At 34.6% G+C, this 16244-nt stretch overlaps 1 protein-coding gene across 3 annotated transcripts in view; it reads left to right on the top strand.

The window, feature by feature from the left end:
• The window catches only part of CACNA2D1 (calcium voltage-gated channel auxiliary subunit alpha2delta 1), a 587574-nt gene that overhangs the window by 403400 nt on the left and 167930 nt on the right, over nucleotides 1-16244 (top strand). For all 3 annotated transcript variants that reach the window (XM_057730987.1, XM_057730986.1, XM_057730985.1), the window contains exon 5: nucleotides 2616-2657. In XM_057730987.1, the coding sequence (XP_057586970.1) occupies nucleotides 2616-2657 (42 nt within the window). The remainder of the gene's footprint in view (nucleotides 1-2615; nucleotides 2658-16244) is intronic.

Below are 16244 nucleotides of genomic sequence, written 5' to 3'. Positions count from 1 at the left end.
ACAGCTGTAGAGAATGGATGGGTGGACACAGGGGAGGAAGAGGAGGTGGGATGAATTGGGAGATTAGGTTTGATGTAAATACACAACCACCTGTAAATAGATAACTAGTGGGAACCTGCGGTTTAGCATAGGGAGCTTAGCTCCGTGCTCTGTGATGACCTAGATGGGTGGGATGGGGGGATGGGGAGGAGGGAGGTCCAAGAGGGAGGGGAGATATATATACACATATTACATATAGCTCTTTCACTTCATTGTACAGCAGAAACACATTGTAAAGCAATTATACTCCAATAAAAATAAAAAATAAATTTAAAAATTTCAGAAGCAATATAGAGCTTCTAAAAGAAGAGGCAAGTAGTGGGGTTTTATGTAAAATATAATACAGTGACAAAGGGAAAAAATTTGGAAATTCTCAAACTTAGATTTTCTTCATTTTAATTTTTATTTTAACTTCAATCACAGTTTATCTTAGTAGCATCAAAATACTTAGTCTGGGTTAAAACTAGCATTTTTTTTTATCATACGGTACCCTTTTCTGACACTGTATGCAATACTCTTCATCTTAGGTACAATAAATAAATTCTCTTTGTTAATGTGATCACGTGTTACACATAAGAAAAAAAATTGACTAATCCATTTAGCCCATTAGCTCTGGCACCATGGGCCAAGTGTAATCCTAGACAAATAAATTGTTTTATAAGTTATCTGAACATGTTATTTTACCTAAAAGTAGGGGTAGATATGTTAACTTAGTTTATGTCTTTCTCGGCACAGCAGTGTATACAAATAGGTATGGAATGAGTGTTGAAACGGATGCTGCTGAACTGCTTGAAATTTAATGCAGTTTCACCTTGTTTTCCACACTTTTCAGTCCTGTAAATATAAGCAATCAGTTGGCAGATATAGTATCTAAAATGAAGTAGACCCATTCAGTGTTTTAACTTTTGATTGAATCCACATTCTAAATTGAAAATTGGCTCCTAAGTATAAGTTACAGGATTCCATGTGGGATCAATAAACTAGTAATTGGATTTGGGTCTTAGGGGAATTCAGAAGATTCTCTTGCTTTGTGTATGTGATGAGTTCTGATTTTGTATTTAACTTTGTTACAGAACTAATGCTGTAAGAAATGTTCCAGGAAGTAGAACTTTTATGTATGTGAAAATCCTCTAGCTACTCAGTTGTTTCTAAAAAATGAACCAAATGGCAAGTTAAAAAGTTTTAATGATTCTAAATGAAGTAAATTGAAACTCAAGGGTTTCTTTCAGTATTACAAATCATATGTTCTTATATTTATCTCTGTAGTTTTTGATTTGGTTATTTGCTCTTCAGAGAGACCTATATTTTATACATCTTCATTATCATGATATGTTTCTCAAATCAAAAAAGGGAGACTCTGTGGCAAAAAAAAAAATTATATGTATATATTGGAAACAAAACACGACCTTTTCTCCTCTTGGAGATTTATAATGTACATTCATGCATGGAGGCTGTGTGAATTCCTGTTAAAAAGAGACAATTTTAACTTTGTTTATTCTAAAATCATGACCATAGAATATTTTTGCCTATGTAAGATCTATTATATCTTCAAGAACTAGTTATTTTCTTTGGAACATACTTTAAGAAGCACTAATTTAGTCTATTTTTGCCAAGTGATTTTTTTAAAAATTTATGAATTGTTTTCTTTTTAATAAAATTTTAGATTGCCCATATCTATAAATGTTTGAGACACAGAAAAATACACTTTTGCATGGCACTCAAATTGCGACTAAAAATGTATAGAAGATGGATAATAAATATCTTCAATCAGTTCAGGAGAAGAAAGAAAAAAGAAATCAGTACATGTGGATTTTTATATTGCATAGAACTAACCTTGTAGACAGAACGAATAGCAATTTAAAATTCCTTGATAATTGTTTTATCCATTTTTCTCCTTTCCATTTTTCCTCTGTAACACAATTTATGTCCATACTTTATGGCATATTCAGCAACATTGCTAGCTGTTAGCAGAAATGTCCACATATACTCATTCTTGAAGGGTCAACACTCATTTGCTACTATGGGAGAATATGAGAACATTAGTGTGTTGGATTATTTGATATTTTTTGCTATCTAAATTCACAGATACTATTAACCCCTTATCTGAATCTCCTGAAGAAATTCCTGCCAGTATCATGCAGATACACTTTTCTTCAAGAATAGTTTCAACACTTGATATATATATTTTAAGTCATGGTTGCAACAGAGTCTTAACAAACCACTTAATCACTTTTCTTGAATTATGCTGTTTATAATTTCATGATTGGGGGTGTGTGCGTGTAACTTATTCACGTTAGGAATTCTTAAATTTTTTTCTTAAATTGTTCTCTGACCTATACTGAGATATTTTCCCTCAATGCAAGATGTACTTTTCTAATATCACTGATATAGTGTTTTAATATGTTCTTAGAAAATATTGGCTAACCTTTATGGATCTTTGTGGAATGTATTGCAGAAGGAATACTATGAGAGGTTTATTGTTTAAAATATGAATAAAATGTATTTAATGTTTGATCCAGTATGTTTTTATGTTTTTAATCAAATCAATAAAGCACTTCTTTTATCTTTTTTTATAGAGCAATGAAGTTGTCTACTACAATGCAAAGGATGATCTTGATGTGAGTATTAAAAGTTTTGCATTAAATTCCAGGGTAAATTTAGTTATACTAGGGTGATTGGCTTTACAAACAAGCTGACTTAGCAGGTTTAGGTGGATTCATGCCCCAGTCCAGCCTTAAAATTGTAGTTGCCTAAGGCCATTAAAATCTATTTAAATTCAAACTGTTTTTTTCTCATCTAAGACATGCTACAATTGACGTGGTGATCCGTAAATTTCATTTTAGTTCTGCATATTCTCAAAATCCTGCTAACTTTGTCAAGTTTGCTGGAGTTAGACTATTTCACAGAAAATATTTGAGAATTTGTAAAGAACTATAAGATAATGCATTTTACACTTCATTAAAACTTTTTATGGGGAGTTCAAAGTGCTTTAGATATGTTAATACTATTGCTCTTGTAAACCCATAGATAGTAAATAAAAATAAACCGTGTTTCATGATTAGTATATTGTTTGGCTATTATAGAGAGACTTAAAGTAAAAGTGCTAAAAAAGACAAGGTTATTCCTCCTTCATGTCACATTCTGCATGCAAGGCCTAATATAATATAGCATCCACGCCCTAGGGTCCTTCTCTCATGCTTTTTACTCTCCTCAATATAGCATTTCCATACTGTGGTCCAAAATGGATACTCCCATATCCACAATGATTTTTGCTTTCTACACATCAGGAAGGAGGCAGATGGCACTGAAACATATGTCCTTTGCCTTTAAGGGCAAGTTCTGGAAATTGCACATAGCACTTCTACCTGCACCCATTGCCCACAGCTTAGTCACTAGTCTTGCCTAGTTGCAGAAAGATGTGGAATATAATTTTCTTTCCCCCTGGATAGGCATGTGCCCAAATAAAACATGTTGTTCCATTTCTGAAGCGAAAATAGGGAGAATACTACTTGGGAGTTAATTAGCAGTTTCTTCACTTAACTTCAGTTTGCTCTTCTTGACATATTAAAATTAATGCCCAAATTCTACCCACTCATCTGAGTGACTTCTGTCAATTAAATATAGTCAAATTCTTCAGCTTGGAACTGAGGAAAAAATTCTCTTTTACAGGGAAACGAGTATAAAGTTATGTGCTGTATTGAGTATTTAGTCCTTCCTAAAGCATGTGTTTTGATCATTACAAACAAATTGTTTTCTGCAATAGAAATATTTACTATCTTAGAATGAAAGAATGTTAAGAAATGTAAGTAAATGTTGAACTTTGGTATTCACCTTGGGATTTTTAGTGGTTATAGCTTTTTTTTGAAGATTGTTGCTTATCAGATGAAGTTGGACTTACGTGGATGATGAAGTTTATTCACCTTTACCCAAAGTTTTGCAGTATATAGTTGGATTTAACTGGTTACTATACTCCAGCTTTATACATGTAGCACTTGATAGTTTATTTATCAAATGTTTCTATAATCGTAATGCCATCTTGTTTTAATTTGAATTGGCTTACCTTCATTATTCTTTGTTGTACTTTTCTGTGTACCAATGTAGTTGTATATTTTTATTCCTCAAATTCCAGAAAGCCTTCTTCATTATGAAAAATTGGTGATTCGAGATTATATGATGTGTTTATCATCTCAAACATCAATATCTAATATCTAATGAACACAGGAACTAATTGGAATACTAAATATTGAAATAATATTACCAGTTAACACATTCATCCTCATATGTTTGAATGGGGATATCTGATATAAATAAATTTTCTGTTTTCTATAATAGTCATATATTTAGTCTGTGAGTGGACTTTGAGAACAAGGGCCTGAAATCTTCCCAGCAAGAGTAAAACTGTAGAAATAGGAAGGCCTGACTTAAGTACAGATATATTTTGGTGTGCTGACAGAAAAACAAAGTGCATTTGATTGCCTTTGGATGTGATACGTTCTCTAGCTTGCCACAATTCCACTACTCCTTATTGTGTTACTCCCTGCCTACATCACACATCTATACACATAAAAAATAAAGTAAAATAAAAATACCTTAAGATAGTACAGGATATAATCCTTATCACACCAACATTTAAGGAAGGGCGAGGGCAGGGGTAAGGTGTGTAGAATATGAGTAGGTGGAGATGAAGAAAAAATATCTTTCATAATAAAAGTAAATCATATGAAGAAGTCCGTAACTTTAGTTTATGTTGGATTGGATTCAGTTTGGAATCTCCTGATTCCTATTATTCATCCATGTTAAATATGCTTGTCCGTCATCAAGTTAAGATTTGAATATAAAGAATGTCATTCACATATTCAAGTGTAATCTATCAATTTTGTTCATGATAATGATGATACATGGCCTCACGTAAAGGTAAAACAAGCATTTAAAGGTGATCAGTTATCTCTTTGGAGTGTAACTTTCTATTAGCTACCTCTGAATTAGTTAGTTTGAGGGGAGCTGTCAGGTTGTAAGCTTTTTAAGGACTTTGATATAAGACAGTTCCTCAGGGGCATTTTATAATATCTGTGCTACTTTAGATCGATGCTATTTATATTCACCTCTGGGTATAAAAGTAAATACTTAGTGACAGCCAGATTTACCTAAAGCAGTGGCTGAAATAAGGGGTAAAATTAGTGTCCCTTAGGATTGTGTAATATGATTTAAAATTTATGACTATAGTCATTTACACAAATTTTCGCTTTGAAACTTAAAAATGCAGGTATAACTGGGCTAAATTATTTGGTGAGCCACAATTCTCATGGAAGGTATAAGGTACATAGCCATGCTGGAAATTTAAGACGATCATTCTTGTCCCTTGTGTTTGTTAATGTTAACATATTCTCGCCTTTAATTACTTGATTATGTATCCTACAATTTTTCCAATCAAATGCTACTTACTCTTTAAAAACTAATTCAAATACTACCGCCTCTTGAAGCCTGCCTTTCTTCTCCTAGGTAGCAAATGGTATTTCCTTCCTTGGGGTCCTCAAAATAACTTGTTACACATTTTTGGTTTTAATGGTATAATATCTTACACTATAGTATTTTTATATAGGGATAATCTTCTCTATTAAATTTTTAGCTTCTTGAAGTAAGGGTCTTATGGAATTTCTCTCTGTGATGATTTAGATGAGTTGTTGAGATAATGGTTGTATAATTGGGTAGGTGTTTTTGTGTTTCATTACCCCTAGTACTTACATAGCATTTGTGAAGACTGTTCACTTTCTAAAGTGGTGCTGTATTTGCAAAGTAAACAAGAAACCCTTTGCAAGCATGGTGGAAATGAAAATGTTTGTTTTGTTTCAAGGTTGGGTAGAAACAAAATTAAGAGAGGAAAGGCAAGACTGGCTTTGACTATGGACTGTATTGGAATTAATTTTTAATATAGACATTCATTTCCTTTGTTCATGTGATGGGGCAGGCTGCAGAAGATGGGAGTGGAGTGAACCTTGTTCCTTCCTCTTCTCTCATCTGTCCCTTCTCATTAGCCCCTGGTTCAGTCATGAAGACTAAGTAAATTCAGATAGACAATGTGCTTTCCCTTGTGTCTAAAACTGATTCAAGTTGGGAATAAGTAGCAGAGTTAGAATATTTATTTGCAATTACTACAAGTAATATAAGAATCAGAATTTTTGGTTCCACGTCTCTGGTGAGGTCTGATAAGCTAAGTTTTTATGAATCTCTGTGAAACATGAAATCAAGCTTATTTTATTAGTCCATCAAACTAAAATTTTGTTTAATTCAGCATTTAAGTAGAATAAGTAAGTTGTTGAATTTCATTTCCAGAGAGACTACAACATTAATGTGGGTATAATGTTTGAATGTAAGATTAGTTTTTAAGGTTTTATCAGGAAAAATATTTTAAATATAAAGAAGAACAGTAAACTGAGTCTCCGTAGTTGTTGTATCTGTTATTTGCTTGAATATTTTAAGGTAAACTGGAGATAAGACATTTCACTCCTAAATACTTCTATATGAAACTTATTTTCCCTAACTAATAACAAGACATAAATATATAATTACTGTGTACATTGTCGTGCGGAGGAAGTAGTAGTGTGTGATGATTAAGGATCATACTCTGAGTTCCATGGTCTGCATTTGAATCCCAGCTCTGCCATTTTCTAGCTGGGTGATATTGGCAGAGTCACCTAACTTCTCTGTTTTTCACTCTTTTGGTCTGAAAAATAAAGGTAATAGTGATACCTACCTGATACAGTTACTGTGAAAATTAAATTCATTAACACATATAAAGCATTTAGAATGTTCCCTGTCTTATAGTAGGCAATCCAGAAATGTTAGTATAATATTTAAAGATACTAATTATTGGGACTTTGTGGTGGTCCAGTGCGTAAGACTCCGTGCTCTCAATGCAGGGGGCCAGGGTTTGATCCCTGGTTGAGGAACCAGATCCCTCATGCATGCCACAGCTACGAGTCCACGTGCTGCAACTAAATATTCCACATGCTGCAATGAAGATCCCGCATGCTGCAACAAAGATCCCGCGTGCTACAACTAAGGCCTGGAGCAGCCTAAGTAAATGAATAAATAAATGAATAAATAAATAAATATTTAAAAAAGAATAGAATTTAAATAATAATTATTATTAATATTATTACAATACATTTAAGATTGATTTGAAGTGATTTTAGTTCCAAATAGAGCACGTTTATATGTGCGGATGTGTTAATAATCAGAGGGTACTAGTTTGAACTCTTTTTCATTTTAGTTATGAGTATCCTTATATTTGTGTAAAAAACTTAAGAAAATGCATAACAAATAAAAATCAGAATAAAATCTTCAAAAAACATTGAGAAATAAATGTGACTGTAATGCAGAAATTTGTCTTGAAATCATTGTAGGTTTTATATATCCTCATTTGAGGAGATAATTAAATGTCAAAATAAAATAGCAAAAAAAGATAATAATGCAACAGTTATTTATGAAATTACACATTCAAGTTTTCCTTAGTTTTGAAATTTATTTAGGTTCTTGTTTAGGTTTTTAGAGACACCTGTCTCAATAAATCCTTCCCTTCCCTAAAGATTTAGCGAAGCAGATTCCCCAGAAGACTTGAGTTGTGCCAGCAAGCAGCACTATTTTCTTAATTCCCAAAGCAAGCAAAGGGAAAGCAGATCATTACAAACCCTTATTAACCTAACTTCAAGATCTATGTTTCGGACTGAAATCCAAATGAAATAAATTCAACCCAGAATTCCCACGTCGATAAATTGAGTTGATTTATTTGCTACATTTTATTTTATTGATCATGTTAAAAATTTGACCGTTCTGGGACATTTGGCTAGGCTGCTGAATTCCTTGCATATTTATGTTGTTATTTATTTTCTTACCAGTCTTTTCTACATTAAAATTAATTCCAACATAATGTCCTGTCTAAATGTCTTTTTAAAAGCCCAATCATTCATGATTTTATTTTATTGAAATAAATCAGTCTGCTTCTAGAATGAGCCAGTAGGGATATGTATCAAACAGAGATGAAATCTTTTCTAATTATTAAAGAAAGATGCAAAGTCTAGGTTTCTTTTCTAGTTTTTTAAAAAAAACTATCTAGTAGTGTACAGCCTTTATTTCAGGCTCTGCTATGACTATTGTTGAATCCTCAAATAGAAGATAGCATAGAGATAGAATATTAATTGCTTCTGTACAGTAAATGGTGCAATCAGAGTTGCCTTTTTTGTGTGTGCATCTAAAATAAACAGTTTATTTTCAATGCTGTATGTTTGGATTGGATTATAATAATAGCATATATGTACTTACTCTATACTAAAAAGTAAATGCTTTGTAGGCTATGTTATCGTTTAAAGTTCACACTCATCCTTTGTGGCAATACTATTATTTTAATGATTTTCAGAAAAAGACAAGTAAGGGCTTCCCTGGTAGCACAGTGCTTAAAAATCCGCCTGCCAATGCAGGGGACGCGGGTTTGATCCCTGGTCCGGGAAGATCCCACATGCCGCGGAGCAACTAAGCCCGTGCGCCACAACTACTGAGCCTTCACTCTAGAGCCTGCGAGCCACAACTAACGAGCCTATGCTCCGCAACTACTGAAGCCTGTGTGCCTAGAGCCCGTGCTCCACAAGCCACTGCAGTGAGAAGCCAGCGCACGGCAACGAAGACCCAGCACAGCCAATAAATAAAAATAACAATAAATAAATATAAAAAAAAAAAGAAACGACAAGATTTAGTGAGCTTAAGTGACTTGTCCAGTGTCATGCATGTGATATTTGGAAGTGCGGGGAATGCAGTGAATGCAGTACAGGCCATGTGACCCCAGCAGGAGCCGTGCGCCCCTGTGCTGTGCTGCTCTGCCTATGCTGTGGGCTCCCATGGGATGGAACTGTTGTAAATCAAGACTTAAGATTAACAGTTTTGAAGATGGTTTTGATTTAAAATTTGAATTTGTCATACCTACCCATCATTCTGTCCGTATTTAATTTTGACGTATGTGGCTTGTATTTATCCAGCCAGCTTCATCATTGACAGTTGTTAGTTGATAGTGACTTGCAGTAGGTAAAGTAAAATCTCTGTGATTAAAAAGATCGTAAGACTTTAAGTTGTAAATCTTCACTGATCTGATCCATCATTCCCAGTGATATTTATCATGGATACCTTAAAATTAATGCATGTACCCCTGTGTGAAATGTAGCCACATTAGGATTCCTTGGGGGAAAAAGACTGTTAAAACTAATAAAAAGAAAGGTTAGATTAGATTCCATTCCTTCTAGGAATGGCACCATATGTTTTTTGGGCCTTCTTCCAAAAATTTTTTTTCTATTTTGATATTTTTGTAATGCTTTGTGCACTTGGGAATGTGCTGCTTTTGCAAAGATAGTTAAATCATTGGTCCTCAGCTGCTTTGGAGTGGTGGCATGCGTAATTCTCTTTTAGATCCCACATCCAGTCCCTTCTTTCTAGAGAGTAGTGTACGGTGTATTTATTTAGAACTCATTGAATATTTGCTGTTTGGAAAGTTCAGTGGCATTATGTGGGTATTGTAAACTCACCCTATGTACAGCATTGGGTAAACAGAGATATGGGGACTGGATTGTTTTGAATGGTATCTTCAACCTTTTTTTTGCTTGTACAGGCATATCAGTTAAAAAAAAGCACCTCCCAGGGCTTCCTAGGTGGCGCAGTGGTTGAGAATCCACCTGCCAATGCAGGAGACACAGGTTCAATTCCTGCTCCAGGAGGATCCCACTTGCCATGGAGCAACTAAGCCCATGAGCCACAACTGTTGAGCCTGTGTGCTGCGACTGCTGAGGCCCACGCGCCTGGAGCCCGTGCTCCACAACGGGAGAGGCCACAGCAGTGAGGAGCCCGCACACCACAACAAGGAGTAGCCCCCGCTCATAGCAACTAAAAGAAAGCCTGCGCACAGCAAGGAAGACCCAACACAGCCAATAAAATAAATAAATTTAAAAAAAAGCACCTCCCAATACAACAATATTTACTTATAAATTCTGTATATGGAACTAATACGCTGAGAAACCACCAAAGAGACTTCTAAATTTTTAAGATAAGGGCAATGTTATAAAGTATTGGTATAAGTGATATGTGACATTAAAAATCACCAGAAAAAAAGGGTAAAGTTTTTTCTAGATGCGTAATAATTAAATGCCTTTAATTATGATAACTGGAAATATCTCAACAGGCCATATGAACACAGGGCATTATTACTGATATGGTAGATCTAAATCCATTTCTATAATAGTGTTCTTGATAATATTAACCTTTTTGACCAACTTGCTGGTTGACCTAATTGAATCAGTTTTCTCTCTGGTGATGAGACTGAAGAAGAGCTAGTACTGGGAATAAAAGCATCATCTCTGTTCTCTTTTTGTTCAGTGCAGCTTGCAGTACTAGAATTTCAGCTTCAATCATTATTAAGTTTGTAAATCTTTTAATGCTGGTAGCACATATGCAGTAGGTTAAACCTGAGAAAATAATAAGTAAATTTACATATAAAGTGTAGAATAGTACATTGAAAGTGAGTTTGTAGGTGAGAAGGTAGCTCTCCGCCCATCAGTGTGTAGGGTTTCCACATTCTCCTTGTGGTACCTGGAGGATGACGGATGAATTGAGACCAACTCACACACAGTTAGTAAGGCAAGGGGGGAGCGAGTGCTAATGTCATTCCGTATAGTAAATATGAGTTTTTAATATTAATTTTTTCTCATTTCATTTGCTAGAAATGGGTGTAACTGTTAAGTTCTAGTATTTTCTTCCACCCTTGCAATGAGTTCTTTTGGAGACCACAGACCCATGGCGTGTTCATTTTTATTTAAGTTCTTCCCTAAAAGATGACCTTGCTTGTCACTTGAGGGAAGTAACTGAAATAATTCAACTTGTGAAGTTGAGGCGAAAAGCCCAACTAATGTTCTAACCCTTGCTTACCTACGTATTGTCTGTTTGACAGATTGACATCTGTGCTATTGATATCTATGATATTCTATGCTATGAATGCATTGTCCTAAATTAAAATGTAAATTCTCAGGGCCAAGAGTTTGGATACCAACAGACTCTTGGTAAAGGCTTCTTTATACCAGTCTTCCGTCATTTACATGTTCTTGTAGTTACTTGGCATTAAAAAAAAAAAGAGTGGAAACAATTTGCTTTAAGTTGAAGTTCATAGATCTCAGAATTAGAATGTTCAAAGCTGGAAGGAAACTTACAGATCTTGTTTCCCTCTGTTTCTTTAAAAAAAAAAAAAAATCTGAGGAGCCATAGCAAGGACACAGAGTTGGAATGAGAATGTGAAGCTGGATTCCTGACTGAGAAACTGTCTGTCCATTTACCAGACTGCGTCCAGTGTTTGTCCTTCCTTCATATTGAAGCAGAAAAAGCATAAATTTGGGGACTAGGAAACATGGGTTCAAGTTTATTTATTCGCTCAACAAATATTATAAATAGGGCCAGCAGTTAGGTGCTGGGGCCACAACTGAACGATGTCAGTGAGGTCTCTTGCCCTCATGGTGATTATACTTTAGTGTAGTGAGACAGCAAACATGAGGCAAATAAAAAATTCGATAACATTTTTATGCATCCGTAAGTCCTTAAACACTATTTAGAATAACAAAGTGTCAATGCCAAATTTATGATTTTAATAAGGAGAATTCTGATCATTGAATGAGCATTGTTGCATTTACAATACTAGTTTTTAAAAGATGCCTGAGGATAAAATGTAGTAAAATTATTGCTTCCAAAGTTAAGTTGACACAATCTATACAAGACAGAATTGAAACAAAAGGCAACTGCACCAAAACAATTACATAACCAATATTTATCCCTTCCTTTGACATTTTATACAAGGCTATTATTTTATAGTCTTTATCTTAAAAGGGATGGTCTGCCATCTAGATACTTAAAATACTATCCATGTTAAGATATATCTTAGAATGACTTAAGTTTTACATGTTAAGCAGTACAATAAATGTTTGACAAATCTTAATGTGAAATTCTGTAACATCAGTCATGTCTACATTGCTCTGAAGGTAATAAATGAAGCGTAACGTTTTCAGTATTCTATGGGGGATAGTTTAGATGGGAGAATCTCCAAGAGAGCATTTTTCAACTGAGATCTGAAGAACGAACTGATACTATGAAAAAAGACCAGGGAACAGCATACCAGGCAAAGGGAACAGCAAGCACAAGGACAGTAAACCAGGAAGAGCGTGCTGTGTGTAAGGAGCAGAAAACAGGCCAGTGTAGCAGGAGCATGATAAGCAAGGGAAGGCAGGGCAGGAGATCTGGATGAGGAGTCAGGCTGGAAACTGATCATTCGGGATCTTATGGGCCTTAAAAAGGTTTGCATTTCTTTGTAAATATGGTAGGATCTTGGCATCCTGGAGCCTGGGCTCTCTGTACATTAGTTGAAAGGTGTTAGTCAGTCTTTGCCTCGGATGTCAAAGAAAAGTACTTGATTTCTACCTTGCAAAGTTGTTTTTTTTTTTTTAAACCTCTTTTGCCCTGACAATATTTTTTAAAGTATATTTATCTATCATAATCTTCGTAATATAAAAATTTGCTTTTAATTTTTTCTTTAGAAATAGATTGGCCTCATTTAAATGTTTTTCTTTCATAATATAATATATACCACTGTATGGTTTCCAGGGGGGAGTGCTATATTGAACTTTCAGACTGTCTGAAATCACATAGTGCTTTTCACATGCAAGAAACCACTTCACAGTCCCTCAGTAGAGAACATACCCTATCAGCCAGTGCCCAAAATTTAGGTTACATATTTATATATAAAACAGTTGTGTGTATATTTTTAGAGTACCACATCCTTTTCTAATGCTGATAATCTGAAAATTTCATACTACTCATGGAGTTTAAATCAGCCCTCAGCCCTTGTCATCACACGTACCTGTGTTGTGATTGTGGCGGCTCTCGTGCTTACTATGGCCTGGGTCCTGGGATGCGTGATGCACATGCGTTCATCCATCCTGCAGACCAAAAATTCATCAGTTTTATTTACAGGGTGTCCTCAGATTCCGTAGTCTACTTATTAAACCGTTAGCCTTGTAATCCTTGTCAGCAACCTCAATACATTTTATTTGAGGAATGCCTCTTTCTGCTGTTAAAATTTAATTTAATAAGCAAGCGATTGCAGTGATCAGTATCCCTTTTTGACTTAATTTAGTTGTTTTATGTGTTTCATATTCATAGTTGTCTTTGGCTGACTTCGTCATATTTAGAACATGTATATATTTTTTGTTTTAACATCCCCTATGTAATTTTTAACTTGCTGTCTTTCTCTGTTATTGCACAGTTGCTTTTGCTTACTGTTCCCCCTACCCCGAGAGTCTGCTTATTTCAGACTCTTTCTTCCTCCTGTTTTACATATCATAATTAAGAGTAGAAGAATACACGGAGACTTAATAATAAATCTAATTTTAAGAAATAGAAGTATTTGTTCAAGTTTCTTCTGACCACTAATTTTATGTTTATTTTTCATGTTAACTGTAGAACATTCTTTTCTTAATGCATTGGTGGTAAATTGCCTCTGAGGAATTAATGCTATAGTTTTTCCATAGAGTCAATCTAAGGAGCTAAAAAAATTTAACTACTTGAACAATTGGAGAAATCTTCTCAATTCATAAAGAATTCTTATTTCCTCATCAAACATGATCAGCTGAACTCATATGTTTTTTCCAAGGACAATATGGCTATTCATTAAATTATAATTAAAAGTTTTTATTTTCTTATTGTTCATTCAGTAAAGCAAATGTGCAAATATTATATTAAAGCCCTTAGTGTCATCTTAGTGTCATGTATTCAGCGTCATCCAACTCACATTTCCTTTTCAGTTCTGTTCGTCCACTCAGCGTGTCTCTGAGTCATAGCATCCTCAAGGAGAAAAATAACAGCTTAAACCAATTAACTCAGGAGACTCGACAGTGTTCTTATTGCCATCGTAACTGGATTCATTATTTACTATTCAGCCTGGCCTTACGCCCTGACCAGAACAACTATAACTGGCTGAAGGCTCAGCAGCTTTTTCTCTCTATTCATTTTTCATTAATTGGGCATGGACAGCTGCAGCTGCTTTGGTGAATCTCCACTTCTAATTGAGGCAAGTGATTTACTAAAAAAGGAGGCTTTCCTATGTATGGGTCAGAACTGGTAACCAGCCTGAAGTATTGCAGCACCACAGAATGCTTAGATTCCAGTGGTGAGCTAGTGGTTGCAGAGGCAACCTTATTTTTTAAGCTGCAGAGTTGATACCAACATGTAAGTATAGTAGCCTTTTCAGCCTTAGTGGCTGTGTGAAAGTTGATTGTAAATATAATACATCCATGATAATTATTTACAATGGATGATAATATCATGCCTAAAGGCATAGTATGTATCCAAAATTTTATTTGATATTGGAAATACAGTTGAGACTAAAAATTTCAAGAGTCTACGTTGTGAAAGTTGTAAGGCCCTATTGTAAATAATATCTGTGCAATAGTTGTAAAAAAGAAAAGGAGGTATTTGGAGGTGAAAGTTTTAAAATACAGTATATACATATACACTGTGGAGAATTGTATACAAGTCTACAGTCTCTGGTTATTGAAGAATTTGATTCATTACACAAGAACCCGTTCATTTAACCCCTCCACTAGTGAGATAGAAATACTAATTGTGATACCTCTGTAGAGGGTCTCAGCTCTTATTTAGTATCAACTAATTGTCTCATGGTTTTCTGGGACACAAAAAATAATAGAGAGCATGGGGAGTAAACTTAGCCATAATGTGATTGTGAACAAATTTTCTCAGCAAGTATGTCCAGTCTGAACGGTGCCCAATGATTAAGCTAGTTTCTATTGCAATTTAAGTGAAATATATCTCTCAGTTTCTGAATGTTTTGCTGTTGGTAGAGATACTTTTAGCATTAAAAGATAACAAAATATTAAAAACAAATATTATAAAAATCAATTCTGTGTTTCATTTGAGATAAATATATTAAATATGCAAAAGTCTTTGTGTCTGTCATAGACTTTTTATTGTGACTTTCCAAATGAAATTTGCTAATACGCGCTGCTTGTAAAATTGAATGACCCATCCAACATTGGCTGGTACCTCTGTCTCTGAGTAATCTAATCTATTAGTTAATAACTGAAGTTATATTGAGATGAATAGTTGGAGGAACATGCTTCTCTTGCTTCAGTTATGTGTTTTACCAAATATATTTGAATACATTTTGAAATTTACCTCCTCCATGTATCTCTACACATTTATATAGTGTAATCTGGAGAATTCAGAAAAGGTATTTTGGAGAAAAAAATGTTATGAGACATGCTAACTTACTTTTTCTTGTATGTGGTCTGAGAAACAAGGAAATCTTAATTCCGGGGGAGAATTTCTTTGAAACTTATAACACGTTAAACAATATGTGTTAAGTAGCTTTTCTCCACATTACTTTTCTCAGTCATTTCCTTTGTGTCTAGTGTTTGCTGTATTTTAATTGTTACATAATGCCATAATATATCAAGAAAGGTAAAGATGGATTATGATTGTATCAGGAATAATCATTGCATAAGTTTAAGGAAATGAGTTGCATCTAGCAATTCTAATGTTTTCATGAAATTATTTCACTTGATGGAGATTATAATAAAGGGGAGACCACAGATGACAGCCATATTATCAGATATGCATTAATATGCTTATTACGAATCCTAATTTTTTCATGAGTAGTTCTAAATAAAAATGTGTGTCTAATTTAAACTATTGGTATTTTAAAGCAGTGGACGTGCAGGTTCAGCGTGTATCACAATCACTTGGAGGGTTTGTTGAACCTAGTAGGTTGTTGGATCCCGCCTCTGGCGTGTCTCAGGTGTTTCTGGTTGCCTGGGTCTGGTGTGGGGCCTGAGAGCCTGCACTCTAAAAAGTTTCAGTGGTGGCCAATACTGCTTCTTCAAGGACTGCACTTTGAGAAACCTCTGCTTTAAAATAAATATGGAGGCTTTTCACTAAGAATGTTTGCTGTCGAAAAGAAACATGACATCATTTATTAGGTGAGACCCTCTTTACATTCTTGTTATTGATGAAAGTAGTTTGTTTTAATGTTCCCTTCTCTTATTCAGTTGAGCCCAAGAACAGACAGCCATAGAATAGAGGATGAATTTTAAAATATGTTAAAATTCACAATTGGC

The sequence above is a fragment of the Hippopotamus amphibius genome, chromosome 4 (assembly GCF_030028045.1).
Source record: "Hippopotamus amphibius kiboko isolate mHipAmp2 chromosome 4, mHipAmp2.hap2, whole genome shotgun sequence".
In the NCBI taxonomy this organism is placed as follows: domain Eukaryota; kingdom Metazoa; phylum Chordata; class Mammalia; order Artiodactyla; family Hippopotamidae; genus Hippopotamus; species Hippopotamus amphibius.
Note: the sequence above shows the minus strand (reverse complement) of the source record. Positions and strands in the feature narration are given on the sequence as shown.